Consider the following 24,088-nt stretch of genomic DNA (forward strand, 5'->3'; position numbering starts at 1 on the left):
TAGGTGTCCCAAATAAAACAATGCCAAAACCACAATGTCCAATCATGTGAAGTACCACGTGTCCACATAGTGCAACAGTAACACATGTCCAGGAGAACGTCCACATACATAGGCCTGATAGCACACTTTAAAACTCACATCAAATACATAAATAATTAAAAATCCTAAAAACACCCTCTACACGTGCAGCAGGCACACCCTAACTGCAGGCTGCAAAACAACTGCACCCTCACTCCACACACAAATGAAACCACCTCCAAGGCCCCGACCCAAATCACCCTCAGGTACCACCCCAATGCATGTGATACATTGCCATTCCAATTCCCACAGACCCATTAATAACGCTCGCCCTCCTTTACTCCACCACAGGGTCCGATCCAAACGACGAGCTCCAGGACACCCCTACCAGCACACCTGCAAAGAGGGCCAAGACCAACGGCCAAAGACCCTCCACCTCAGCTGCACGCATCAAGACACGGAAGCAGCACAAATCAAGTGGCAGCACAGAGGAGGGAACTCCAACAGGCACCCCAGCAGCCAGCATGCCCACAACAGCACCACCACAGGTCCCCCCAATGGATGCCACAGTAGGCACTGCTTCTGGTGGCAGCAGCACCATAGGTGACACTGCATTAATGGCAGCATGCTCCGACACAGAAAACGGGGATTTCGAAGTTAGATCCATCCATGACCTGTCTCAATCCCCCTGTCTGTTCCATCCCGTACACCATGAGGATACCACGCAGGGGCACCCACAAGACGACGACTGGCCATCCCCCACAAGCCCTGTGGCAAGGCAACATGAGGTGATCAGCCACTCTGTGACACCACCGCAAATGGCCATGGCCCAGCAGAGGCAACAGTCCCTCGACCAGGTAATCGTGCAACAGCAGCAACTGGCCACGCTCCTCAAGGACCATGCCGATGAATGTGGGGGCACTAAGGCAGACATAGAAACATCAACTGAGACACTTAGGGCAGAAATGGAGAGAAGTACAGAGACACTAAGGGCACAAATGGAGAGTAGCACCGAGAGCCTGAGAGTAGAAATGGAGAGAAGCACCGAGAGCCTGAGAGTACAAATGGAGAGAAGCACCGAGAGCCTGAGGGGGGAACTGCATGCGACGTCCAAAGACGTATGTGCCGAACTTGCCGCAGTGCGCCGTGTGCTCACTGAGCTCTCACAAACCCTTAGGGACATGCATGGACGTGAGCAGGCAGAGACATCATCCGTTGCAAGTTCCGTCCATGGCAGCCCCCAACGTAGATCTGGGAGGAACCTGCGCTCCACAGGCAGGGGTGCCCCTGATACCCGGAGAGGGGGCTTGCAATAGCGACTGCCCACTGACAATGAGCATCTTTGGACACTGGTGTTCGGGGGGGAGGTAGGAGGGTGGAGGGGGTGTGTTGGGCTCACTTGGGTGGCGGGTCGATAGGGTGTTTAACATGATATCACATATGCCATAAACAATGCACGATCATCCAATGAGATGTGTGGACATTGATCTTTGTGTACGAGGCCATTATAGGCGTACAGTCCATATTGTGCATGTTCCAGACACACACAGTGCCACGAGTCCCGTGTCCATGTATCAGCCACCAGGCGTGAGTGCTAGAAGCATGCATCTATGAGATGCTGACGAATGTCATGGCCCTCCTGTGCCTCGCAGACTCCTTGAGGTGCTGCCACATCCCCACCCTCATCATGACCATCTTCAGGTGCTTGCAGTTCTGCGTCAGGGGGCATGGGCACATTTCTACGTACGCACATGTTGTGGAGCATGACACATGCCATGACCATCTTTGCAACCTTCACATGGCGGTACAGGAGTGCCCCGCCAGACCTGCTGAGGCAGCGGAAACGAGTCTTCAGTAGGCCGTATGCCTGTTCTATGACTACACGGGTACGTGAGTGGGCATGGTTGTAGTCCTCCTCATGCTGGTCCCGTGGGTTCCGGACTGGTGTGAGGAGCCATCTCTTCAGTGGATACCCGGCATCACCTGTATGTGGACAATAAAGGAATTTTGAGGAATGCCATTGCTACGTACGCACCCCCCCCCCCCCTTCCTGCCAGGTCATTGCCGCATCACATACCCCACATCATCATGCATGAAATGAGACTCACCGAGTAGCCAGGATCTGTTCCCTGCGTGTCGCTCCATGTAGCGTGGTATTGTAGAGTTCCTCAAGACCATAGAATCATGGGTTGATCCAGGGAATCGGGCACAACAATGTGTAATGATCCTGTTGGAGTCACACACCATTTGTACATTCAGAGAATGAAATTGTTTTCGGTTGCGGTACTGGGCCTCCATGGCATGTGGGACGACCAATTCCACATGGGTGCAGTCGATGGCACCAATGCAACCCGGTATGCCGGCAAGTGCATGGAATCCCACTTTTGTGTTGGTAATTTCCTGCTCCGAGCGTGGTAGAGAGATGTAGTCGTCTGCGTGCTGCAGGAGGGCATCGAGCACTTGCAATAGTGTCCGTGAGAACAGTGGCTGTGATATGCCATGCAACTGTCCGACTGTGTGCTGGTAGGTGCCTGTGGCCAGGAAGTGGAGTACAGACACCACCTTCAGTAGGGGTGGGATGGCGGTTGGGCTATCTATCATGCTGACAAGGTCAGCCTGTGTCATGTCCACAATGGCGGTTATGGTGTACCGGTCCAAACGGTAGAGGGTGTGGATCTGCTCATCAGTGAGGTTAAACGGATATGCTCGGAGGCGTGGGATTGCGGGCTGCCTGCGTGGTGGTAGTGGCTGTGCTGGCGGCCCTTGCTGGCCCTGCCTTGCCCTCCTCCTCCTCCTGCGTCTCCTCCGTGCGGCCGGTTGTAGTTGGTGTTCGTCTTCTTCTTGAAGTTGGAGTACTTGCAGTGCTATCAGGTCCCCCAGGGCCAACATAGCTAGTCCTGCCGGTAGCATTTCGGAGTGGGTGTGGTTGTGGGAGGAGGCTGGGTGTGCAATTTATGTGTTTTCAGGCTGTATGGCCTCCACCTGTGGTGATTCATTCCACCTGTGCAAGCTGCTCTCCCCTTTGGGCGAGCACGTCCCGCACACAACGCTGCAATTCGACGAATGGCATCTTGCTATTACAATCATGTATTTGTACCCGATGGCAGTGTAACATTGGTTGATATGTTCATTCTGCTATGGTCCCATTGTTTCACATACTATCTTTGCAGTCGCGAACAGACTTGTGAAGGGTCAGTGGAACGTAGTACTCGAGTAACGGTGGACCCTCATGCAACACTGTACCGAGGTTCACCGACGGGCGGGGCGTCCCATTTGTGAGTGAAGGCAGTTGCCATTTTCACACACAGCCGCACTAGATGGATTAATTTGTGATTTCAAGCGGCCACAGATGCCTTTTCGACGTGATGTTGCAAATGAGGAATTCGAAGGGCGGCGCTTTCGGTTTTCAGCTAGCGGCGAGGAGATGCCCACAGGTCTGACTGCAAATATAACGTTCTATTGTTCAATGTCCTTGGGACAGGGGCCATGGCGAGGATGCAATGATTGATATGAATAGTTTGGGATGCGCAATAGCGAAGTGGGCGATAAGGCCGGACGTTCCCAAATACATGTTACTTCACAACACTGGAATTACGGGCTGGGGCACAGTGGATTTTGCAGGCTGCATAACGCACAGACTCAATGGAAATTTCACATGTTATGTGAGTATGGAAACAGGCGTTTTCATTACGGGATGAGGGAATGATGTATGGATGCATGGACAGATGATTTGATACAGAGTTTGCCATGTACAGGGCTTCTTGGAATCTATCCACCTCCCCTGCGCTATGTGATGCAGGGCTGCCATAGTGGGACCATCGTCTATCTGGCCTTGTTGAGCCCTCCCTGTCTCGACGCGCCTTCAGACACTTGTGTCTATGCACGTTACCAATCCCATCTGATGGATTCTGTTTTAACAGACGCATGCACAGGAACACTCGTTTGTGATAGTGTTTTCACCTCGATATAGATAGTTATGATTCGCAAGTGGTTTTTGGGTGGTGATGATCCTTTGGAGTGGGCTAGCATGCATATGGCTGTGGATTTGGTGTGATCATTGAAGTGAGTAATTCAAATGTAGTTCTGATGGCCATACTATTCTTTTTCATTTCATTTGGGTGACAGGTATCTCCTCCCCTTTTGCCACTGCCATCTGTATGCCACTCCTGCAGATGGATTTTACTCCCGACACCTGCTGCTTCGTGTTAATCAGTGGAGCAGCATTACGATCTTATGGGACGATCGCCAATGGGCCACATGCCCTTACGCAGTACTAGTGGCTAGGAGCAACATTTCGGCCTTTCAGCTGGACTAGTGCCTCCCTATTGGGACGGCCCTGCGGTTCTAGGCGCTTCCATGTTGCCTTTTCGTACGAGAATGTAGCCCCTGTGTACCATGAAGGAACAGGGCGTCACACAAGAAGTAGCTGGTCATTTATTGCGGATGCAGCCCACAATGGTGAAATATATTTTGGAGTTCATGACCTAATGGCTGTATGGGCTTGGTGAATTTGTTGTGCATTACATTTCTATTCTGATATGAACCGTGTAGCGTTCTTCTTTGCAAGTGATGTGGCATATTCCTATTTGGGGAGCGATGTATTGTGAGGAGATCTGCATTGGGTTCCAGCTTCGGAGTATAGTTGCGTGGTACTGTGCTGGGCGCGTTTGCCTACGAAGCCCAGTGAGGTCAGGGATAAGGGCTGCCAATATGACTGTTTTGATGATGTCATGCTCAGGGGCGGGGGATTAGCTTTTGTGTAACAGATGCCGGTCAGTCAGTTGGATTGGTGGAATGATGTGATTATCGGAATATGGCTGGTCACAGGTGCCTGTGTTTGCGTGCGTTTCTTGGTGGGAGACTGTGGTCATGTCCATTTGTATAGCTTCTGTATTCGTGCCATCTGTGCCCTGCAGCTCCCATTGGCCCCTCTTGAGATTCATTTGTTCGTTGGCAGGCATGGATGACTAGTACATTTCACTGGTTGCATTGTGTGACTTCATTGCACCTACGGGGAGTTGTACAATGTGGCCAGGGAGCGGTGTACAGGCACTCAGTAGGGCCGTTTACGGTTGGTTCGCGATGCCGTACTTCTCACCATGGCGGAATGGTACTTTCCGCCGTGCTTGATGGCGTTAGGTGCATGTCCGCTAGGGTCAGAATTCGCGTACCGTTGCGCCATGGTGGTAATTACGGTTTGGCATGGCGCGCGCGCGCGTACTTGGTGCAGTTAGCGTTGGCGTTCACTACGGTGTCGCTAATGGCATCGTACTTTGCGGTGATGGGTCATGATCGCACCGAGCGCTATTCGATGGCGGTATTGCATTTCCGCCATCGTTTTTCGATTTCCGCCAGGGTCGTAATGAGGCCCAATGTATCCATTAAAAAAAAAGAAATTGACAATTTGCAACACATTTCAGCAAAAAAAAAATCCTCCTTGTGTACTACTCAAACAGTCAGTCACAATAGGAATTAATTACCATTTGTGTCAGTGTGCCGCTTTTACATTGGTGTCCAAGCCTAATGTATGTCCTTATCCGAACCTGATGAGATGGGATATGTGTTAACAATAGATGTGCAGGAGGTTGTGTCAATCCCTCCTGAAGGAGTACAATTCTCAATCAACTGAGAGGGATATTCACAGAGATGTGGTGTGGGAACATGCCAATGAAAAACAATTGAAGGTGACTTTCACTCCTTCCTGTGGTATCACCCTCATCCTCATCATTAGATCAGGAGGAGCTTGGACAATAGAGTTTTTCTCAAAAAGCAGCTCCTAGGCTCATCCTCCTGTATTCAGAGGGACTGCATACTTGTTTGACTGAGAAGGAGAGACATCATGAATGGGATGATTCATTGATCCTTAGGCCTGTCAGTGGTATGTGAGCTCGGACGGCAACAGTTCATACTGCAAGCTCGTCAATAGATGTCACGCGGGTGCCCTCTGATGAGAACTTTATGAGACTTTATTTGCTTTCATGTTTCTATGAGGAATCTTGAGAATTAACCAGAAACTGACTATATGTCTACTGCCTGCTGCTTGGTCTGTCATGTGTGCAACCACTTGAATGCAACACAATACCACTTGGCTGAAATTGACTATAGAGGGGGTGTGCCATGGTTTAAGCACATTTGGGGATGGGCTCACACATTTGGTCTGAATAAGGCATGCAACTCCCCATAAAAAAATTAAAGCATGTAACATTATTCGGAGGAAAGTTATGTAGTTGGGTTAAGAAGAACATGCTGTCCTTATAATGGCTTGTACTAATCCGAGATTGGAGTCCCACTCAAAGCCACTCTTTGTATGGAACATAATCTGGCCAATTCCATCTCATTCCAGAGATGCCCTCTCGATATATTGCACTGAGGATTGCCACCCGTCCACTTAATGTCAAACTTAGGAGTTGGAGCTTGATTTTTTCATGAGTGCTTCTGTAACTCTAACAACCAGTACATGTGATAAATGCCTACTTGCCCTTCTTCTGTTTCTACTGTAAATGCCTGTGAGCAAAAGACATGAAGCCTCAGCCAAGGATAGCTTGAATACTATCTGTTGAAACTTCCCTAGCATGGCAAGGAGTACAATGTGCCCAGTAACTATTTTCTATGTTCGTAGATCCTGGTGGCTCAGGTCTCAGATGGTTATCAGACTAGTAAGGGGCAACAAGGGCAGTGGAGGTGTGAGGATCAGGTGTGGTGTGGATTACAACAAAAAGCAATTGCCACTCTACCTACCTTTGCAACATTGTGAAAACTGTCTCACCTGCTTTACTGATGATGTGCCTAGTATTTGTCTCCTATGATTTTGTTAAGAAAAACATTTAGCAGTATGATTTTCTCTTTTTATTCTTTAATTGTTATTGTCATATATACTTAATTGTGCATTATTTAAAACATATGTATTGAAGTTTTCTAAAATTGAATAAGTCCATTAATAACATTCTGAATGTAACAGATTGGAATCTCACACAGAACTATATCTAGAACTCCAACATCATGATAACTGTGCCCCTTAAGGCCATTCCTTTACAAGAACTGTGCATTTTTATGGTTTAGTGAAATTTACATTGCTATGTAACAACAATTGTGCTCTATAATAAATGTGTCTTGATTGTGTTTTGATTGTATCATCATATCTGTATATTTTCACTTTGAAGGAAAATGAACAAACTGGTAACAGGTGTAGAACATAATTTCATATGAAATAATACGGTCTGCAATACACAAGATCACAATGTTGTGTGGACGAGGAAGAGACGAGCAAGCTAACTGCTAGCTTACTCATGAGAACATGGGACCCCACACAGAAGGGCAATAGATCCCTTCCGTAGGTTGCCCGTGAATCCACATTGTGCTGTCACAGCTAAAAGGCTTTTCCCCACACACCTTCACACTTTAAGCAAACAGCCCATAACAAAGTCCTTGAAACATGTAAGTAGCTGACATATGCATGAAGGCCACTACATGCAGGCACATGAAGATATGTGATTGCCGCAATTGCAGTGGTTCCCGCTGGTGTGTGAATGTCCGCCGCTTGCCTGGGGAGAACACCAGTTCAGCTCTACATTGTAGTGATATATTGGGGTCTGGGATCACAGCATTAGTCCATTTTGTGGCACGCTGACAACATCTGTTTCCATGATTGAGCCTGCAGCCTGTCACTCATGGCACATGATGAGTTGGCCTGTGGCCACATCTGCTGCTGTCATCTAAAACCACCGCTGCGCCCAGCGCTCTGCAGTCTATTTTTAGAGATGGGAGGTGGGGAGCATCCCTTACTCCCTGGAATGGTTCACTCTGACTGAGTCACTCTGTTCAAGGAGCATACAGAGGTTGGAGTGTCATTGTAATAATAAATGATCTATTAATATGGTGGTCACTATACAGTCAAATGAGGAACCATTAGTGTTGCGTACTTTGTAAAAGGGTAAACAGAACAACACCTTTTCATCTATTGTTTTTCTATTCTTTAAGATGATTTGTATCACAGGTGTGCAAAGGTGTAGGCCCAGTTATCATTGAACCAGGTTTCAGTCAACTATGTTGCATCCATGTATGACAATAGGCAATTGGGAATCTAGTGATTGATTTTGAGCAGATTGGGATTGGATTAGTTCAACATGACTTCAAGGATGGTATTAGATTTGGAACATGAGTTTCCTCTTTCTCTTGATCTGTTCATTTTGTGTACCAAATCAATTGGCTTGGTGGTGTATGGGTTATGCTTATGTGTGTGTCTAGAATGTCATGCCACTTGCATTGGTGGTCTTCTAGAGGAAAGAAAGACATTGGGCCTCATTCCGAGGTTGGCGGTGAGGGGTTAACGGCACTGGTAATGGTGCCGGTGCTGTTAACCCCTTACCGCCGCATTACAAGGTCCTTTAGCGGGTCCCGCTAAGGGCGGCTGGTTTTACCAGGCACCCTTAGTGGGAGCCGCTTAAGGACCAGCACGCTAACAACGGGCCCATTATTAACGGGCACGTTGTTAGCATGGTCCCCATTCCCATTGAGCCCTATGGGGGCTCGAATGGAATGGGGATGGGTTCCCTGAATGGGGAAATACCGGGTCCTCCAAGGTTGGAATGGCCCAGTAATTCCCCATTCAGGGAAATCGGACCGGGATGCGGTAAGGGGGTAGCCATGGTGCTAATAGCGCCATGGCTACCTCCAACCTCATAAGGACCCCCATAGTTGTTGCTGTTGGAGTCAAAGGACCATTGTAGTTTATCAGGGAGCTCTTGATTTGCAACTCTTGAGAACAGGTGACGGTCTACAGACTGTGCAGATGACATATGGTCTCACGCCGAAACATCTCATAAGGATGATTGGAGAACTGATTTGTGGGTACATTTATGTTTGATGAACAGCTATTCGGATTCTGAAACATATCTTTGCCGTTGTAGACATATTGGTTAAGAGATGTTTAAGGAGTTGAGAGTTGCCCCCTGTGTCTAATGTATGTCCTTGTTGGATCGCTGGCCACTTGAGATGTACTGTGCAAAGAAACAGCCAGTGCTTGCTGTGAATGTGTTGACACCTGTAAATATCTGCAAAAAAGAGTTCAGATAAGTTATTTAAAATGGGATTTTGCATGTATTTTTGATTTCTTGAAAAAAGGGGTAGCTGAGGACATATGATAGTGCTCCAAGGCCAAGCATATACATAGTGGCTTCTATAGTTATCATTATAGGGTTGAGATACCATGTGATTGCTATTATTACTGATTTCACCGAGATCTGTGTGCTTTTATTTCTAAGGCTTCAGCAACACTGCTAGAACTGTTTAGGGACACAACAGACCAAGATTCCAGCTTTGCTCAATGCATGTCTGTCTCCTTCATTTAATAGCTATAGTTAAATGCTCATGAATTGGCTGCCACGGATTTGTGGTGGCATCGTTAGCATGGGTTCCTGATACTAATATGACTGACTGAGAAAAGGTGGACTATCAGATTGTGGGATGGATTCTAAATTGGGAGGATGGAGTTGTCTTTATGGGTAAATGTTATTGAAATAGCCTTTTTCAGGGGTTGTCCGGGTTAACGGCTGCTACCCCTGGCTCTCCCTCTGCTATCCCTAGACCTGTCCTTGCTACCCCTGGGCCACTGGACTAAGAGGTAGTGCCAAGAGCAGATAACTGTGTTGCACCCAAAAAAGGCAGTTGTAAATGCAGCTAAATGTGCCTCCGCTATTTTCACCGGGAATCTTGCTCTCCTTTGCTGGAGAAATAACAGGGATGCAGGAAAAACCATGAAGCCACTGTCACTGACAGGTTGTCAGTCCATTAGTGAAGAATGCTTGAGTGGTTGTATTCTGAGGCGGGGCTGGCTTTGAAGCTCATACCCAGTACTGTAGCAACAGGAAGGGTATGGGGGCTAGGTCTAGCTAGCAGCGACTGGGTAAGAGGTGCCTGCAGTAATCAGTGACAGCAGAGCGTGAATGCAAGTCGTATCAATGTTTCTCGTTGGCTGCTTTGCACATCCAGTGAGCCACTGGGCCTGTGATGAGAGGGCTGTGCCCGACTGGCTTCAGCCACCAATCCTGACTGGGCACTGTGCGACCTGACCCAGATCTGTCAGACCTGCATCACAGGTACACTGTAGATAGACGCAAGGTGATATAATTAATTTACATCAAGTTGCCCTCTGTCTTTGAAGTAAACCATCTGCTGCTTCCCCAAGCAAAACAATATGTATATTTGAAAGGATAGCTCAGAGGCAACACACTTGCTTTGGGAACAAGAGGATGCAGTGCAACGTGGGCTCAGTTCCTGTTCCAGTGTGTAGAAGCTGGAGGAGGCTGGCATTAAGCGAGATATAAAGGATCTAAGAAAATAAAACTGGCCTTTTCTAGGGGTGATGTCATGGAGCTGCTGCAGCTGTTTACATTGTATTTATTTTTCTTAAACATCAATTACTGTCACCTGCACCGCATCCTACCCCTGTATCTCCCATTTACCAAAAAGAAATGTGGGTTACTTACCAAATAAGCTAAACAAAAAGGTGATAGCTGGAATGTTTTAAATCATTCATAACAGCTCTGGGCCACCCTAAAGAACATCATTTAGCTGGATTTATACTGGTCAGTCGCTGTTTCCAATCTGTGGCCAGACACTTGGCAGGGACTGGAGGATGTTCTTAGGGGTGTAGCTCTCTTCAAGATGCTCTGTCTGTTTACAGTTTAGCCTGAGTGATGGACAGTTGTCCAGGTTGTTGTGATGGATGTCTGCTTACGTTCACAGTAATTTGGTAATATGGGCCTATACACACAGATATTAATGCTACATATGGTGAGTCATTCTTGTATGTCATATCAACGGGCCCCAGAAAAGTCGTAAAAAAAATAAAAATAAAATGTTCTGTCACAGACTTGTAAAATCTACGTGAAAGTGAAGTAGAAACCTGTTTTGTTTTGTCTCGCTTCGAGCATCTGATGAAATTCTCTAGAAACAATAATGAATTGTAAAATCTTATTTTTGATCAAACAATAAAAAGAAAAAGTATATTATATTACAGCCATACTGTAACCATATTTTTCTTATATGTGATGCCACTTCCTATTTTGTCCAGGGGTGAAAAGTCGTGTGTCATCACTTCCTGTGATGTCACTTGGGGATGGGGTCAAATGACACAACTTCCTGTGATGCCATCAGCAGTCAAGGGTTGTGTGTTTTCACTTCACTTCACTTCTGCTACCCCTTGCATTTTGGTGAACTGACGTGCCTGTGTTTTTTTTATTTTTTTATTTTACATGTGTAGGATCCAGGAGGAAACTGTGATAAACATTGTTGTGATGGGTGGTAGAGCAGGCCACCCAGCTAACAAGCTGCAGTAGATACCATCATCATTAGGCTTTCTAGCACATACATAAAAGGAGCCTTCTAGTAATCAGTGAATGTCTTCTGGAACAGTTTGATCAAAGAGAAGCCTCTGGGGAAGTTCAAGTTCAAAGTTGATAACCAGAAACCACCATTATTCTGTGGTTTGTTTGTCATATTGTGAATATGGGGTTTAGGGCAGGGCTAGCATTGTCATGACCATAGTGAGGGATACATCAAATGAAATGTTACCCTAACTACTATGATGGCGCCTATTGGTGGAAAACATCAAGCTGCTCTGAAGCTTAATTTTCCTCTATTTGGGCAACCCTGCAGAGTGGATCTCAGGTGTTAAATCAGGCCCAGTCATTGTCCAACTCCCTCCTCCTATGTATGCAGGCCAGGGTACCCAAGCAAATAGACCAGCAAGGGGAACCACACTCAAAGCAATAACCCACTGAGCATGCACAGTTCTCTTGGGGCACAGCCATACCAAGCTGCTCTCTGGCTACATGTCATCAATGAAGGTTAGTGAAAGATGCCGGGCCTCCACTCATGGTTACAAGTGACAGCGCCTGGATGCCCTTGGGCTTTTGGCGCTATAGAAATTTGTTAACATAACATAACAACAAGATTGGGAGCATGAACACATGGCTCTCCTGCAATGTGTTCAGATGTTGTAACCAAAACACTTCATCAAGTGTTTTGTTAGCAGACTCTTGCGAGTGCCAAACACTCATGAATTGTAGTGCCCAGCTGCAGATCGCATGATGGTAAGTAGTTATCCTGTGTCACTGCTTGTAGGGATGGGCGACGAGGTAGGACAGGGATAGTAAAGCAATGTTACTTTTCTGGAAGGAGGTTGTATTGGAGGGTCCCGCCCTTGCACCACCAGTTCTGCTCTCTTTGAAAATATATTAAATTGCATTGACAAATATTCTCACACTTCATAAAAGACACATTGGCAGGCTCTCTGCCAGGCACAGCTTCACTGGGCTCCTGGGCGGGTCACAGATTTTTGACGATGGACTTGCCTGAACATTGATCTCCCATACTGGAGGTTCAATTGTGTAACCGTTTTTATTTTGTCAAGAAACATGTTTTGTCTTTTGAAAGGTTCTCAGTATCGCCGGAAGTTGAAGGATTGTGGCACACAGTTGACAGTGCATATTAAACCCATTTTTAGTATGGGCTTTTGTCCCATAACTGAATGGGAAATTGTTAGTGTGGGCACAGGTAGGCCAACATGGTTAAACTAAAATGGTGAGACCAAGGACCTATGGTGTTATTTTACTTGTCACCAGATGAGGTAAATGTCCGATTGCAATGGGCACTGAGATTTGCATTCTTCTGAATTTACATCATCAAGTAAAGACAGAAACTTTTCACACCCGCTGGCATGTCAACTACAGCGTGTTCAGTTTCTTTCATTTGGCTTTATGCGGGTCGGTGGACCGGTTTTGGGAATACTCAAGATGCTATCTTCCTGTCACCACACATGTCCCCTCTCGTTTCCTCATTAAGGGAAATCACATCCACACACACACACACACACACACACACCTGCTAGTTAGTTGTGGAGATGCTTTTATTGCAGTTTGATCTACGTCTGACACTGGAGCACGAACGCTTGTGATTAAACGAAAATGTAAAATTAAGTGATCATTTATAAATGTTATCATAGAAATCCTAAATGTAATCAAATACAATAACAATACTTAACTGGGTTCATAATGTTGATAATGTGTCTGGTCTGCTGTGTTATGTATGCCTTTATTTATTTTTCCAATGTGGTTTGTGTGTTCAACTTGTGCATAGGCAGTATTATATGTCAGAAACATCCCTGTAAGATGGTACCTGTCTGGGTAACCTTCTTGACCTAAAATAGCTGTAGAGTATTTTACAATATATTATTGTGGAATAAAACACCCAGAACTTCAATTTACTGGACACAAGCCTAGCTGAGAATGCAGACTGGCTACAAATAGGCATTCAACTTTGTTGCTCTACAGATGGTACATTGAATTGCTATGCAAAATGTGAACGGCAAACTAGTTCACAGGCTACACAATTGAAGTTATTTTTCTTTCATGTTCAAATTAAAAAAATAACAAAAAGAAACGCAAACTCACCCGTAGACCCAGTAAACCTGGAAGTCCGATCTTGCCTTCTGGACCTTCAGGACCCTACACAAAAAGTATCAAATGTTATGATATTTTATGACAACCAGTAATATCTGTCATATCTGTATAAACTAAATGTCCATGCTAAAACATATTTCACTGAATGGAGAGCTGTTCATCTGGATATAACTGTAACATTAAAACAACATTTTATTAAAAGGATCTCAAACATTGTTTTTTGATGACTCTAGTTCTATTACTGTGTAATAAAAAAAAATAATCTAACATGACAAACCACGAGGTATCAAGATAATGCAGACGTTGTATTACACAAAATATGAAAGGACAATACAAGCCCAATGAAATACATTCAATCTCTTGGGATAAAGTAATTCATAGAATGTATAAGAGACGTTCATTATCAAAATGAAGTAGTTATGTCCCGATTAAATGGATGAATAATTATGAGTTGTCGCATTGTTGGTATACCACTGCTGCAAAACATGACTTACTATGAGCATTGTTATCCCTAGCAACGTCCTCCAATCAAGCACTGTGTTTTCCTTGCAAATCTCCTGGCTTGAACTGTGCCAGAATTGTTACATCTACGGGACTCCATGGAATGGGAAATTGCCACCGTTGCCAGCACCCATAATATCCGGGTAACTCCGGGATATCGGGTAATAAGGCGGGTTTGCCGGTAACCCACTGGTACTACAGGCAGGTTACCGGCAAAGCCGTAATGACCTCGTTAGAATTTACATCTCAGGTTTTTTTTTTGGATCAATTAAATATCTTTTTTGGATTGCTATCGTCAGTCATGGAAAAAATACCATATTCTTGCAATCCTTCAGAACTAGCTTATTATTTGGTTGTTTTAACCCATTTCTGAGTATGACATTTCTGAGTATGACATAACCTATGGGACGCTAACAATAATTGATCAGTTGCAATGCACGTATAAGTATCCAGGATCAAGGAGGATGTACTCTTTAGGTAATGCCTCTCAGGTCTGCCCGCCTTTATCACATGTACAGACTGATGCTTTCAAGGATAGAATACTCCACACCCTGAAGACAACATTGTCCTACTTTATGAGTAGGCTGGCAGACAATTACCAGCCCTGTGCGCCCCCAAACGTGAGAGGGATTGCTATATTAACCTCAGTACGTGGCTCGTACTGGATGAAACACTTCAACTCATCTTAGTTCTGATATTAGCAAAACATCCTGTGATTAGGGGACTAGCACGAGTGCATTGGCATATTCTAAGTTAGCAATCAGTCTTATAAATGTGTTCTTTCATTTTACCCACATAGATGTTGGATTGAAGCATATATATCTGTATTTAGATTTTCGTTTTGAATAGATACTGAACACATTACCATGCTTCCAAATCAGTGGGGGGAATTTGAATAACTGTGGGAAATCCCAGACCACGCCAGGGCAGTCACTCCTTCAGAGCAGTAGAGATGATGCATTACTAGGGACCTTGGGTTGGGGCAGTAGGAGACAGGTCTTCTTATATATAGGTAGAGCTATGAAAGAGTTTGTGATATTAATATGATCAATATGTCAGATTTCCTAATTAGCCCCTCATTGGTACTTATGCATAGAAAACCCTCATGATAAAGCCCTCTCATTCCTCATTATGAACTTGATCAATCAAGCAACGAGTTCCCCACCTGATGCAGTCTTTAGAGGGAGAGAGAAAGTGAACAGAATCAAACCAGACCCATACATGCCACGGCGTATCCCAAATCGACTCACGTCACTTATACATTTGTCATAAGGAACTTTAGAAAGTAAAGGACATGCCTAAAAAATCATATTTGTAGAGGGCTGCATGGGTTGGATTCTAGTTAACTCCTCTGATGACTTTATCAACTGGTAGCCTATCTGTATCTCCTCCCATGCAAATGTTTCTAAGCAGCTCATTGGTAGAACAGGTGATACCAAAGAGTAATACAAGTCATGCTGTGCTTGGAGTTAGATTTCATACACCCACCTGTCTCAATATTTGTGGATATAATATGTAACTAGGAAACTCTAGCACTACGTCAAGAGCCTAAACAGGTCTATTTGTGGAGGTCAGAGTAGGACATTCAATTTTAATACAAGGGGAAATCCACAGATTCATAGACAAGTCAATTGACATGATTGGGAAACATCATTGGACCAGAAAAGACATATAGCCACCTGAAACTGGATGGATGATGCAATCATATGCGTAAGGGTTAATGTATACTATATAAATACTACCAGATCTGATAACCAAAAGAAAAAAGGCTAGACACATGAAACAAAAAACAAGATCCACACATTTGTACACAGTCGGTGTGATGTTGGTTATTGAAACAGTGGATGTTGACTCATTACTCCTAAGGCATTATGGGCAGAATACAGATGTGTAGTTCTGTAAAAGGTAGTTCTGAGTGATACGTTCATGAAATTGAATGGTAACAATGTTCTCAATCATTTTGCCAACAAAGGGGAGATGCAAACTAAATGTGGGTTTCCTTAGCATTGGGAGGACTTGCCCCATTGTCAGTGCATCTGGGTAGGTGCCGCTCCTGACAGATGTGTTGATGACATTGAGAAGTGCTGTAATTCCTTCACTTATGAAGGGAAGGATGATGACTTTGTAGGTGAAGGGTTTGAGGGCTTTAAGAGCATTGGTCAGATCTTCTGGAGTAGTTGTTCTGCCTCCTTTCTTGATATGTCACTGGCTGGTTTGAGTGGAATGTCTGAAGTGAGCTGTCAATGTTTTGCCCATTCTGGTCTATCTTCTATGTGAATGAGTTGTTGATGGTGTTGCATTTTTCATTGGATTGCTGGATTGCAGGTTCTGGTAAGGGGATGACATGTTTCTTCATAGCTTGGAAGATCACTCTAATCTTTTTGAATGCTTCCATGATGGTTGTTATGGCACATCTTGTGCTGGTTGTGATGATGAGTATACTGCCTTCTTAACTTGGGACTCGTAAAGTAAATAAGTGTTCCTATTTGTCGGAGTGCCGCAATAATATTTCTTATCTTCAGATGTTGTACTTGTTGGTGATGAGTTCCTGTGTGGGTGCTAAGGTCTGGAGAATTTAGGTTTTTGAACTACAGTGTTAGTGGTGCAGGAGTGTAGGTTGTCTGAGTAAGGATATGGATGAGTGTGCTGAGCTGCGTGCTGACATTGTGTATGTGTGTGTGTGTGTGTGTGTCTTTCTGTGTTTTCATATCTATATTTTTAATAACGGCATTAGAATTGATTGCCCAAGGGATGTGACAATAGTTTAGTAGAATATGGGGCGAGTTACCATCACAAGAATATTAAGAGATGTGCTTTTTGGGGTTATCATACTCCATGAACATCTTAAGACTTGACTGTTTTTCCATATGTTATAAAGTAAATACATGTGAGCAGATTTTCAAAAACCATGTATTTCAGAAATATCATTGTATCCCACTGTATCTAACATTATAAATGTGCTTAATCTAAATATGTACAGATAACACTGCTGGGTGTGATTGGTTCTGCCAGGCTCCCTGTTGCATTCTTGCTCATGTAATACGGTCTCAAGAGATTACATGTAAAATACTGCTCTATGTGCAACACATCAGGGTTGAGGTGCTTTTACTACAATAAACAACTCTCTACTCTCTACACATGATGCTGCTCGTCATGATTATAGGTGTGCAGTACAGCAAGTGCCTTAACTAAAGAAACATAATCAAATACTTACCGGAGTCCCCGGTAGTCCAATGGGTCCTTGAGGGCCCCTAGGGCCAGGTATTCCCTATAAGAAACAACAACAATACTGTGTGTTAGCGTTCACAATTGTGTGAGTGTTCCTTTGTGTGTTTGTGTGTGTTAAATTACAATTTCACTTGTATTTGCATTTTGATCCCCTGCACCCCTGTTTCACAGCGGTCTCCAGGAACCCATACAGATTACCTCGAAGACAAGTGTCAAGGATTCTATTTGGGTGGTGGGTGTAGTGTTAAGGCTCGAGGGGCAACCTTTCACTGCCATCGCTGACCGTTCTGTGCATCTGCCCGGTACTCTCTGCACAGATTCTGAGCGAAAAGGCAAAGTGCGAGAGATGATCAGGTCAGTGGAAAGAATACATACATGTTGTCATACAACAGAAATGGAGCAAATTCATTTGACAGCGATTGTGCTACTTCCGTAATAGGGAATGGAGCAAAAAAGGGTCTGCCCCAAATCTTATTATCTAAAGATGTTTTCACTGAGGTAAAAAGGGGTCATACTGTTTGTTTTGTTATGGTATGTTTCTTGTGTAGCATAAAAAGAAAAACAGTGACCTCATTTCCTTTTATGTTACCCCAAAAAAATAGTAAAAACAAAGTTTGAATAATTGTTGCCCGAAAGCAAATGTTTTTTTTGTTTTTTTCATCTTTCAGATATGGGCAACACTTTGGGCCTCATTCCCAGTTGGCCAGTACACGGTAAAAGTGCCGCTAATAATATTTACCATCAATTTTACAGGTCTGTCTAACTACGACTTTCCCAATAGGGGTTATTGATTTACCTCCAGATAAGAGCTGGAGGTAAATCTGCCCTCCTACCAGCAGAAAATGGACTTTATTGCCGGCACGGCCGGTAATGGTGGCAAAATCCAGTCCTATGGGGCTCAGTAGAAAGGGGATTTACTGCCCTTACCGGCACTTGTAATCGGCTGGTAATTCCAACAGACCAAAGGCCGGTTACGAACATTCCGTTCTCCGGTATTCCGGCCGTGCACCGCTGGTATACCAGCAAACTTGTAATGAGGCTCTCTGTTTTGTTCTGCATCACCTATGCAATACAACTGGTGCTAAGTGCATTTGCTCAAATGTTAGAACATGTGCTAATGTTACCACACTTAGCTATATATGACTGTTCCCATAATTAGGGCAACTTATTGGAAAGGTGTTATTCACGTAGCCGACCCCTGGAACGGGAATAATATTTGTTTTCCAACTCAGACGCATACAGTAACTTTCTTGGCTTTGTTGAGAGAGTGACTCATTCTCTACACTTTTTTTTGATACCACTTCAAATTCAATTTTTCTTTTTTTATTGACGTCAACAAAATCTGGCAGCATATTTAACATACAGAACATCATTTTTTCAAACCTTCTTTCCAAAAGATTGCTTTTTGATTTCCTGCCTGAGGTGGTTCCATTTCAAGTTTTAAATTGTTTGATGAAATGTTGGTACAGCACACCCACATGAAAGTGGAGAAGAGTTTAGAGGACCTTAGCAGGTTTTTATCAGGAAGCGGCAATGTGAAAGGCCGGTGTTCTAATCCCCTTCCTGAAGGGAAGCACCTTTTCATGTATCGTGCCCTGGTGATGCGGGTATTGCTATATCACTGCTGGCACATGTAACACGTGGTGACCTGAAAACTCGCAGCCTGCAGAAAGATCCAAACTCACACCCAATCCATACAATATCAAGTTAAAAATGACCGTCTCTGATGGACACCTACGCTATGTTCTGAAATATTGTAATATGTGTAAGTCACATCCATTGCAACACTGGCCTTGGAGCATGTTTGGCTTATGAGGGAGTCTAGAAAGAAACCTGTGTGCATGGATGGAAGGATGGGTTCTTGTAATGTGTACTGTGTGGCTCATGTTATTTATTTATTTATGTATTTATTTGTTTATTTATTTTCTACATTTATAAAGCGCCCAAAACAGTCCTGGGGCATCGTGGCACTGGTACAAGCAAGCATGCTTAGTTACAAGTAGAGAACAAAACATGTCAAGGAGCAGGGGAAACAGGGAAACAGCCTGACTGTGGTTCTTGGTTACAGTGAACCTCATACCAGTAAGGTAAAAGTTAGTGAAAATAATGTCAGGAGAGGGGGCAACTAAAAGGAGCAGATGTTGTAGCAAGGTGAAATGGAGAGGGTCCGTGGAGTGCGTGTCCGGGGCTGAAGATTGTAGTGAGCAGGTGTAGGATTAGTTGATAGCATACATTTTAGGGGTTTCCAAAAAGATATGTGTGAGGTCTCAGCCCTGAGGGTGTTCGGTAAAGTATTCCATAGCTTAGGAGCAGGGTGAAGGAAGCTTGTGCCTCCTGCTTTGATCCTTTTTATTGTGGGGACAGAAAAGTGCATCTTTTACCTGAGGGACAGGTAAAGCGCATCTTTTACCGCAGGGACAGAAAAGTGCATCTTTTACCTGAGGGACAGGTACAGTGTATCTTTTACCGCAGGGACAGAAAAGTGCATCTTTTACCTGAGGGACAGGTAAAGTGCATCTTTTACCTGAGGAACTGGTAAAGTGCATCTTTTACCTGAGGGACAGAGAAGTGAATCTTTTACCTGAGGGACACAGAAGTGCATCTTTTACCTGAGGGGCAGGTACAGTGCATCTTTTACCGCAGGGACAGAAAAGTGCATCTTTTACCTGAGGAACTGGTAAAGTGCATTTTTTACCTTAGGGACAGAGAAGTGCATCTTTTACCTGAGGGACACAGAAGTGCATCTTTTACATGAGGGTCAGGTAAAGTGCATCTTTTACCGCAGAGACAGAAAAGTGCATCTTTTACCTGAGGGACAGGTAAAGTGCATCTTTTACCTGAGGAACTGGTAAAGTGCATCTTTTACCTGAGGGACAGAGAAGTGCATCTTTTACCTGAGGGACACAGAAGTGCATCTTTTACCTGAGGGACACAGAAGTGCATCTTTTACATGAGGGTCAGGTAAAGTGCATATTTTACCTGGGGGACAGAGAAGTGCATCTTTCGTGCCACTGTATTTTTGATACTCAATCTGATGCATGCTAGTGTTAGTGCAAACGATGCATGGTGCATTACAGAATTCAGCACGGATGCCTTGGGGCAATGTGTAAACTAGATGTGGTGCCTCTGTAGCATTAGATGCAGCCATGGATGGTGGCTAGAGATGTAATCTGACCATGGTGCTGTCAGAATGTTGTTTTGACCTCTGACATGCAGAAGATTTCCATGCTTAGTATGTTTATATTTTTAAATGAAAGAAATGTGGGTTTTCATCCCATTGTCCTAATATCTTTCCAGCCACTCATGTATGATGTCTTGCATTCACCACCGTACCGGTGCCAGATGGGACAATAATCTAGACGTAGACGACACATTGTCACCATCACAAACCCTAGTGCAAGTATCATAAAATGGCATATCCTATCAATCAATCTAAATCGAGAAGGCTAAACATGTTCTGTGTGTGAGATGATGGAACACGATAGCATGCGTTGACGGTCTATTGAAAACAGAGCGGATCCTCATAGAGCCCGCCATCCCTTGGCCACTGCCATGTCCTCATAGAGCCCGCCATCCCTTGGCCACTGCCATGTCCTCATAGAGCCCGCCATCCCTTGGCCACTGCCATGTCCTCATAGAGCCCGTCATCCCTTGGCCACTGCCATGTCCTCATAGAGCCCGCCATCCCTTGGCCACTGCCATGTCCTCATAGAGCCCGCCATCCCTTGGCCACTGCCATGTCCTCATAGAGCCCGTCATCCCTTGGCCACTGCCATGTCCTCATAGAGCCCGCCATCCCTTGGCCACTGCCATGTCCTCATAGAGCCCGCCATCCCTTGGCCACTGCCATGTCCTCATAGAGCCCGCCATCCCTTGGCCACTGCCATGTCCTCATAGAGCCCGCCATCCCTTGGCCACTGCCATGTGAAAGCCCGACTGATTTGGGTCCACAGATCTAGGTCAGAAACAAAGAAACCTGGGCTTGTTATTGGTATCAGTCGTCGCAAAGTGAGCTGCTAATCCCAACTGTATTCTTTGATATCAAAACACGGTGGCGACGTCCCAGGGAGTTTATCAGAATAAACATTGTTCCCAATAATATCCCAAAATAGCTTTCTAACCAACTTCAGTTGTTTCTCTATCAACTTCCCTTAAGAGCTCATGTTTCTAATTTGCGTGTTCTAGGGGGATTCCTTGAGTCACAATCTAGCAATAGTCAACTGCTCCACCTTAATCATGCCATAGATGATGCGCTTCTGCCGCGAGAGGAATTTGGCGGTTTCTGGCAGAGTGCCAAAAATGGAACTCTTTTGATTGGAAGCATTACACCCAATCCTGGTTGAATGAGGATATCATAATCCCAGAGAAGTCTGTTCATCTTCATCTGAGGAGACCTATGTGGTTTTGAAAGATGGCTGACAAAAACATAGAGTTGACCTAACAAAAGTAACATAGATGCAGTATTAAAAGGCAACAAACTGCACTTTTTGGATGACCTACATTGTATTGCTATCCTTCACACATTCTTGTGTTAATGGCACATTATCTTAACCCTGGACTGACTTTGGGATACATGTTTCTTCTCTTATGCAGTATATGTTACATTGTCATGTGATTGGGATGACTTAATGAAAACATCTGAACACGCAGTGGGCTTCTTTACATGCCCAATAGTGTGGGTGAAAACACTGGTGATGTGGTGATAATTCTGTTACCACCACTTTTTTGACACGGTTCTCCAATGCCAAAATCAGAGGCAGGGTGGTGGGGGAGTGTAAGTGTGTACAAATATACCCCACAAACTCAATTACCTGACACGGACCTGTAATAGTGTGGTCCTTTCATAGATAGATTTGGGGCAAAAGCATCAAGAAATGAAGGATTTCCCCAGAGGGGGGATATTTTTATCACTGGAATATTAGAAATATCTTTTGATATTTAGCCGCACTTCCAACATTTGAAAATAGTATTAGGTATAGGTTTTTAAAGTACTGCTCTGAAGTACATCTTATTAAATAATCAAAGGGTTCAACAGAGTTAAAATATGTGTTTGTTTGTATTATTAATATTTTGGTACTGTCAAAAATATGACTAATCACATATGAACATTGTAAATCAATGTAAAGAGACACAAGGAATACTATACATTTACATAAACCATCCCTGAGCTCGAAACATCAACTCAATACTGAGTTTATAGTAACAGTGTTCACTTTCCTTTTCAAATGTATAATGTAGGAAACAAACCAAGACAGTTCTCCATTCTTAGAACGTCAAAGGTTACAAATGTTTCGTGACCCGAGGATTGACGCTCCCAGAAGTCTTCCACATTCAACCCAACGTCATTATTGACAAAGCGTTATAGATAGAATACCTGCTGTTCTTGCAATACTGGCCAGGTGATTAAAATATGCTTTAGAGTTTGCCATTACTGAATCACTGTGAAATGAACAGCGACCTTACTCTCTCTGGCATTTGGCCCAGGCTTCCAGGACTTCACCTGTAGTTAGCAAATTTAGGCAGAATCGCAAGAATTAATCTTGCCAACAGGGGTTTGGGAAGCGATGTAAACCCACTACTGGTGTAATAGAAATGACAACCACATCTGCCTTCACCCACCCTGTGTGTCCTTCACTGAAGTCCTATTAAAAACAAAGCCAACAGTTTGGGTATGTGGACAAGTATTGTGCAATTTCCAGGCACTTCTATTCGATGTGTAGGTACTTGCACCATTTTGCACCTTGTACCATCAATAGGCAGTCAATACCACTATGGCATTGCCTGACAAGTTCCTTTGCCATGCGTACACAAAAAGCCTAAGTGTTTGCATTGCTGATGCTTGTTTGTGGTAGCCATCACCCTCAGTCACAATCTCAGTCTGAGGCAACTTGGAGCTTCTCAATATTACAGGAAGCTTGAATGGCTTTGAATGCTTAATTCAATTACATCATTATAGTTGGAGTGGGACATTTATCACTGATGTGTTCTAGAGACAGAGGGGTGGATACATATTTGGAGACATGTATGTATAATGTCTAGCGTATAGAGTGTTGAGGTTAGTAGCTATTTGTGTGGTCCTGTGATTGTAATAGAAGCCTGTGGTGATAGCCCATGGGAGGCCCATATTTTGCAATTTTGGATGTTATGCTTGCATTTTTTGGTGACATTTTCGAATGAACATGAATTACTTTACCGTGAATCCTCTATGTGCAACTTCATAAGCCCCACACATTCTTTGATTCATTAATTTAAGAACGTTTCATTGAGCTTTGAGATTTTTAGTCATCCTGCCTAATCTGAGCTGTTAAGCGATATCCACAACATGTATTCCAAGACCCCTCATGTTCACATACTTAGTAGAGAAACATGGCGTGTCAAATATACACCTCGTCATTATTTTCACAGATGTATAGTTCCCTAAAGAATCTAAAATGTCTTTGCTATCAATAGACAATTGCTTATATGTCACGACCCTTTTCCTTCATTCTGTTATCATTGTGAGCAATGGCCCTAGCTCCTGCTCTTCCATCAGTACTGAGCTATTCAGAAAGAGTGTATTGGTGCTTAGAATATTTGAATACAACATATTATTTAGAAATACACTATTTTTAAAACTGCTAAGTCTCCCTGCGGACTAAACTTTGATCACATACAATAAACGACCACTCGGTCAAACATGTAACTGCCCCGAGTACTGAACTAAGTAGTCACGTGTTTGCATATTATTGAAGAGTAGCATAGCATTACCACTCATGGCAAATGCTACAGTAGTAACTCATGTTAGTGAGTGTAAGGCTGAAATAGCTTTCCATGATGTATGTATAACTCACAGAGGCTAAATAAATACCACTGAGGGCCAAATGTGTAAAGTTGATCTTAAA

The 24,088-nt window shown here is 44.2% G+C and overlaps 1 protein-coding gene across 1 annotated transcript in view; it reads right to left on the minus strand.

The window, feature by feature from the left end:
- COL22A1 (collagen type XXII alpha 1 chain) overlaps positions 1-24,088 on the minus strand; it is a 1,250,061-nt gene that overhangs the window by 327,883 nt on the left and 898,090 nt on the right. Inside the window, exons 22-23 of the mRNA XM_069621676.1 lie at positions 17,194-17,247; positions 13,470-13,523 (exon numbers count right to left, since the gene is read on the minus strand). Of these exons, the coding sequence (XP_069477777.1) occupies positions 13,470-13,523; positions 17,194-17,247 (108 nt within the window). The remainder of the gene's footprint in view (positions 1-13,469; positions 13,524-17,193; positions 17,248-24,088) is intronic.

This window comes from Ambystoma mexicanum, chromosome 5q (genome assembly GCF_040938575.1).
Source record: "Ambystoma mexicanum isolate Mex_15411 chromosome 5q, UKY_AmexF1_1, whole genome shotgun sequence".
Classification (NCBI taxonomy): Eukaryota; Metazoa; Chordata; class Amphibia; order Caudata; family Ambystomatidae; genus Ambystoma; species Ambystoma mexicanum.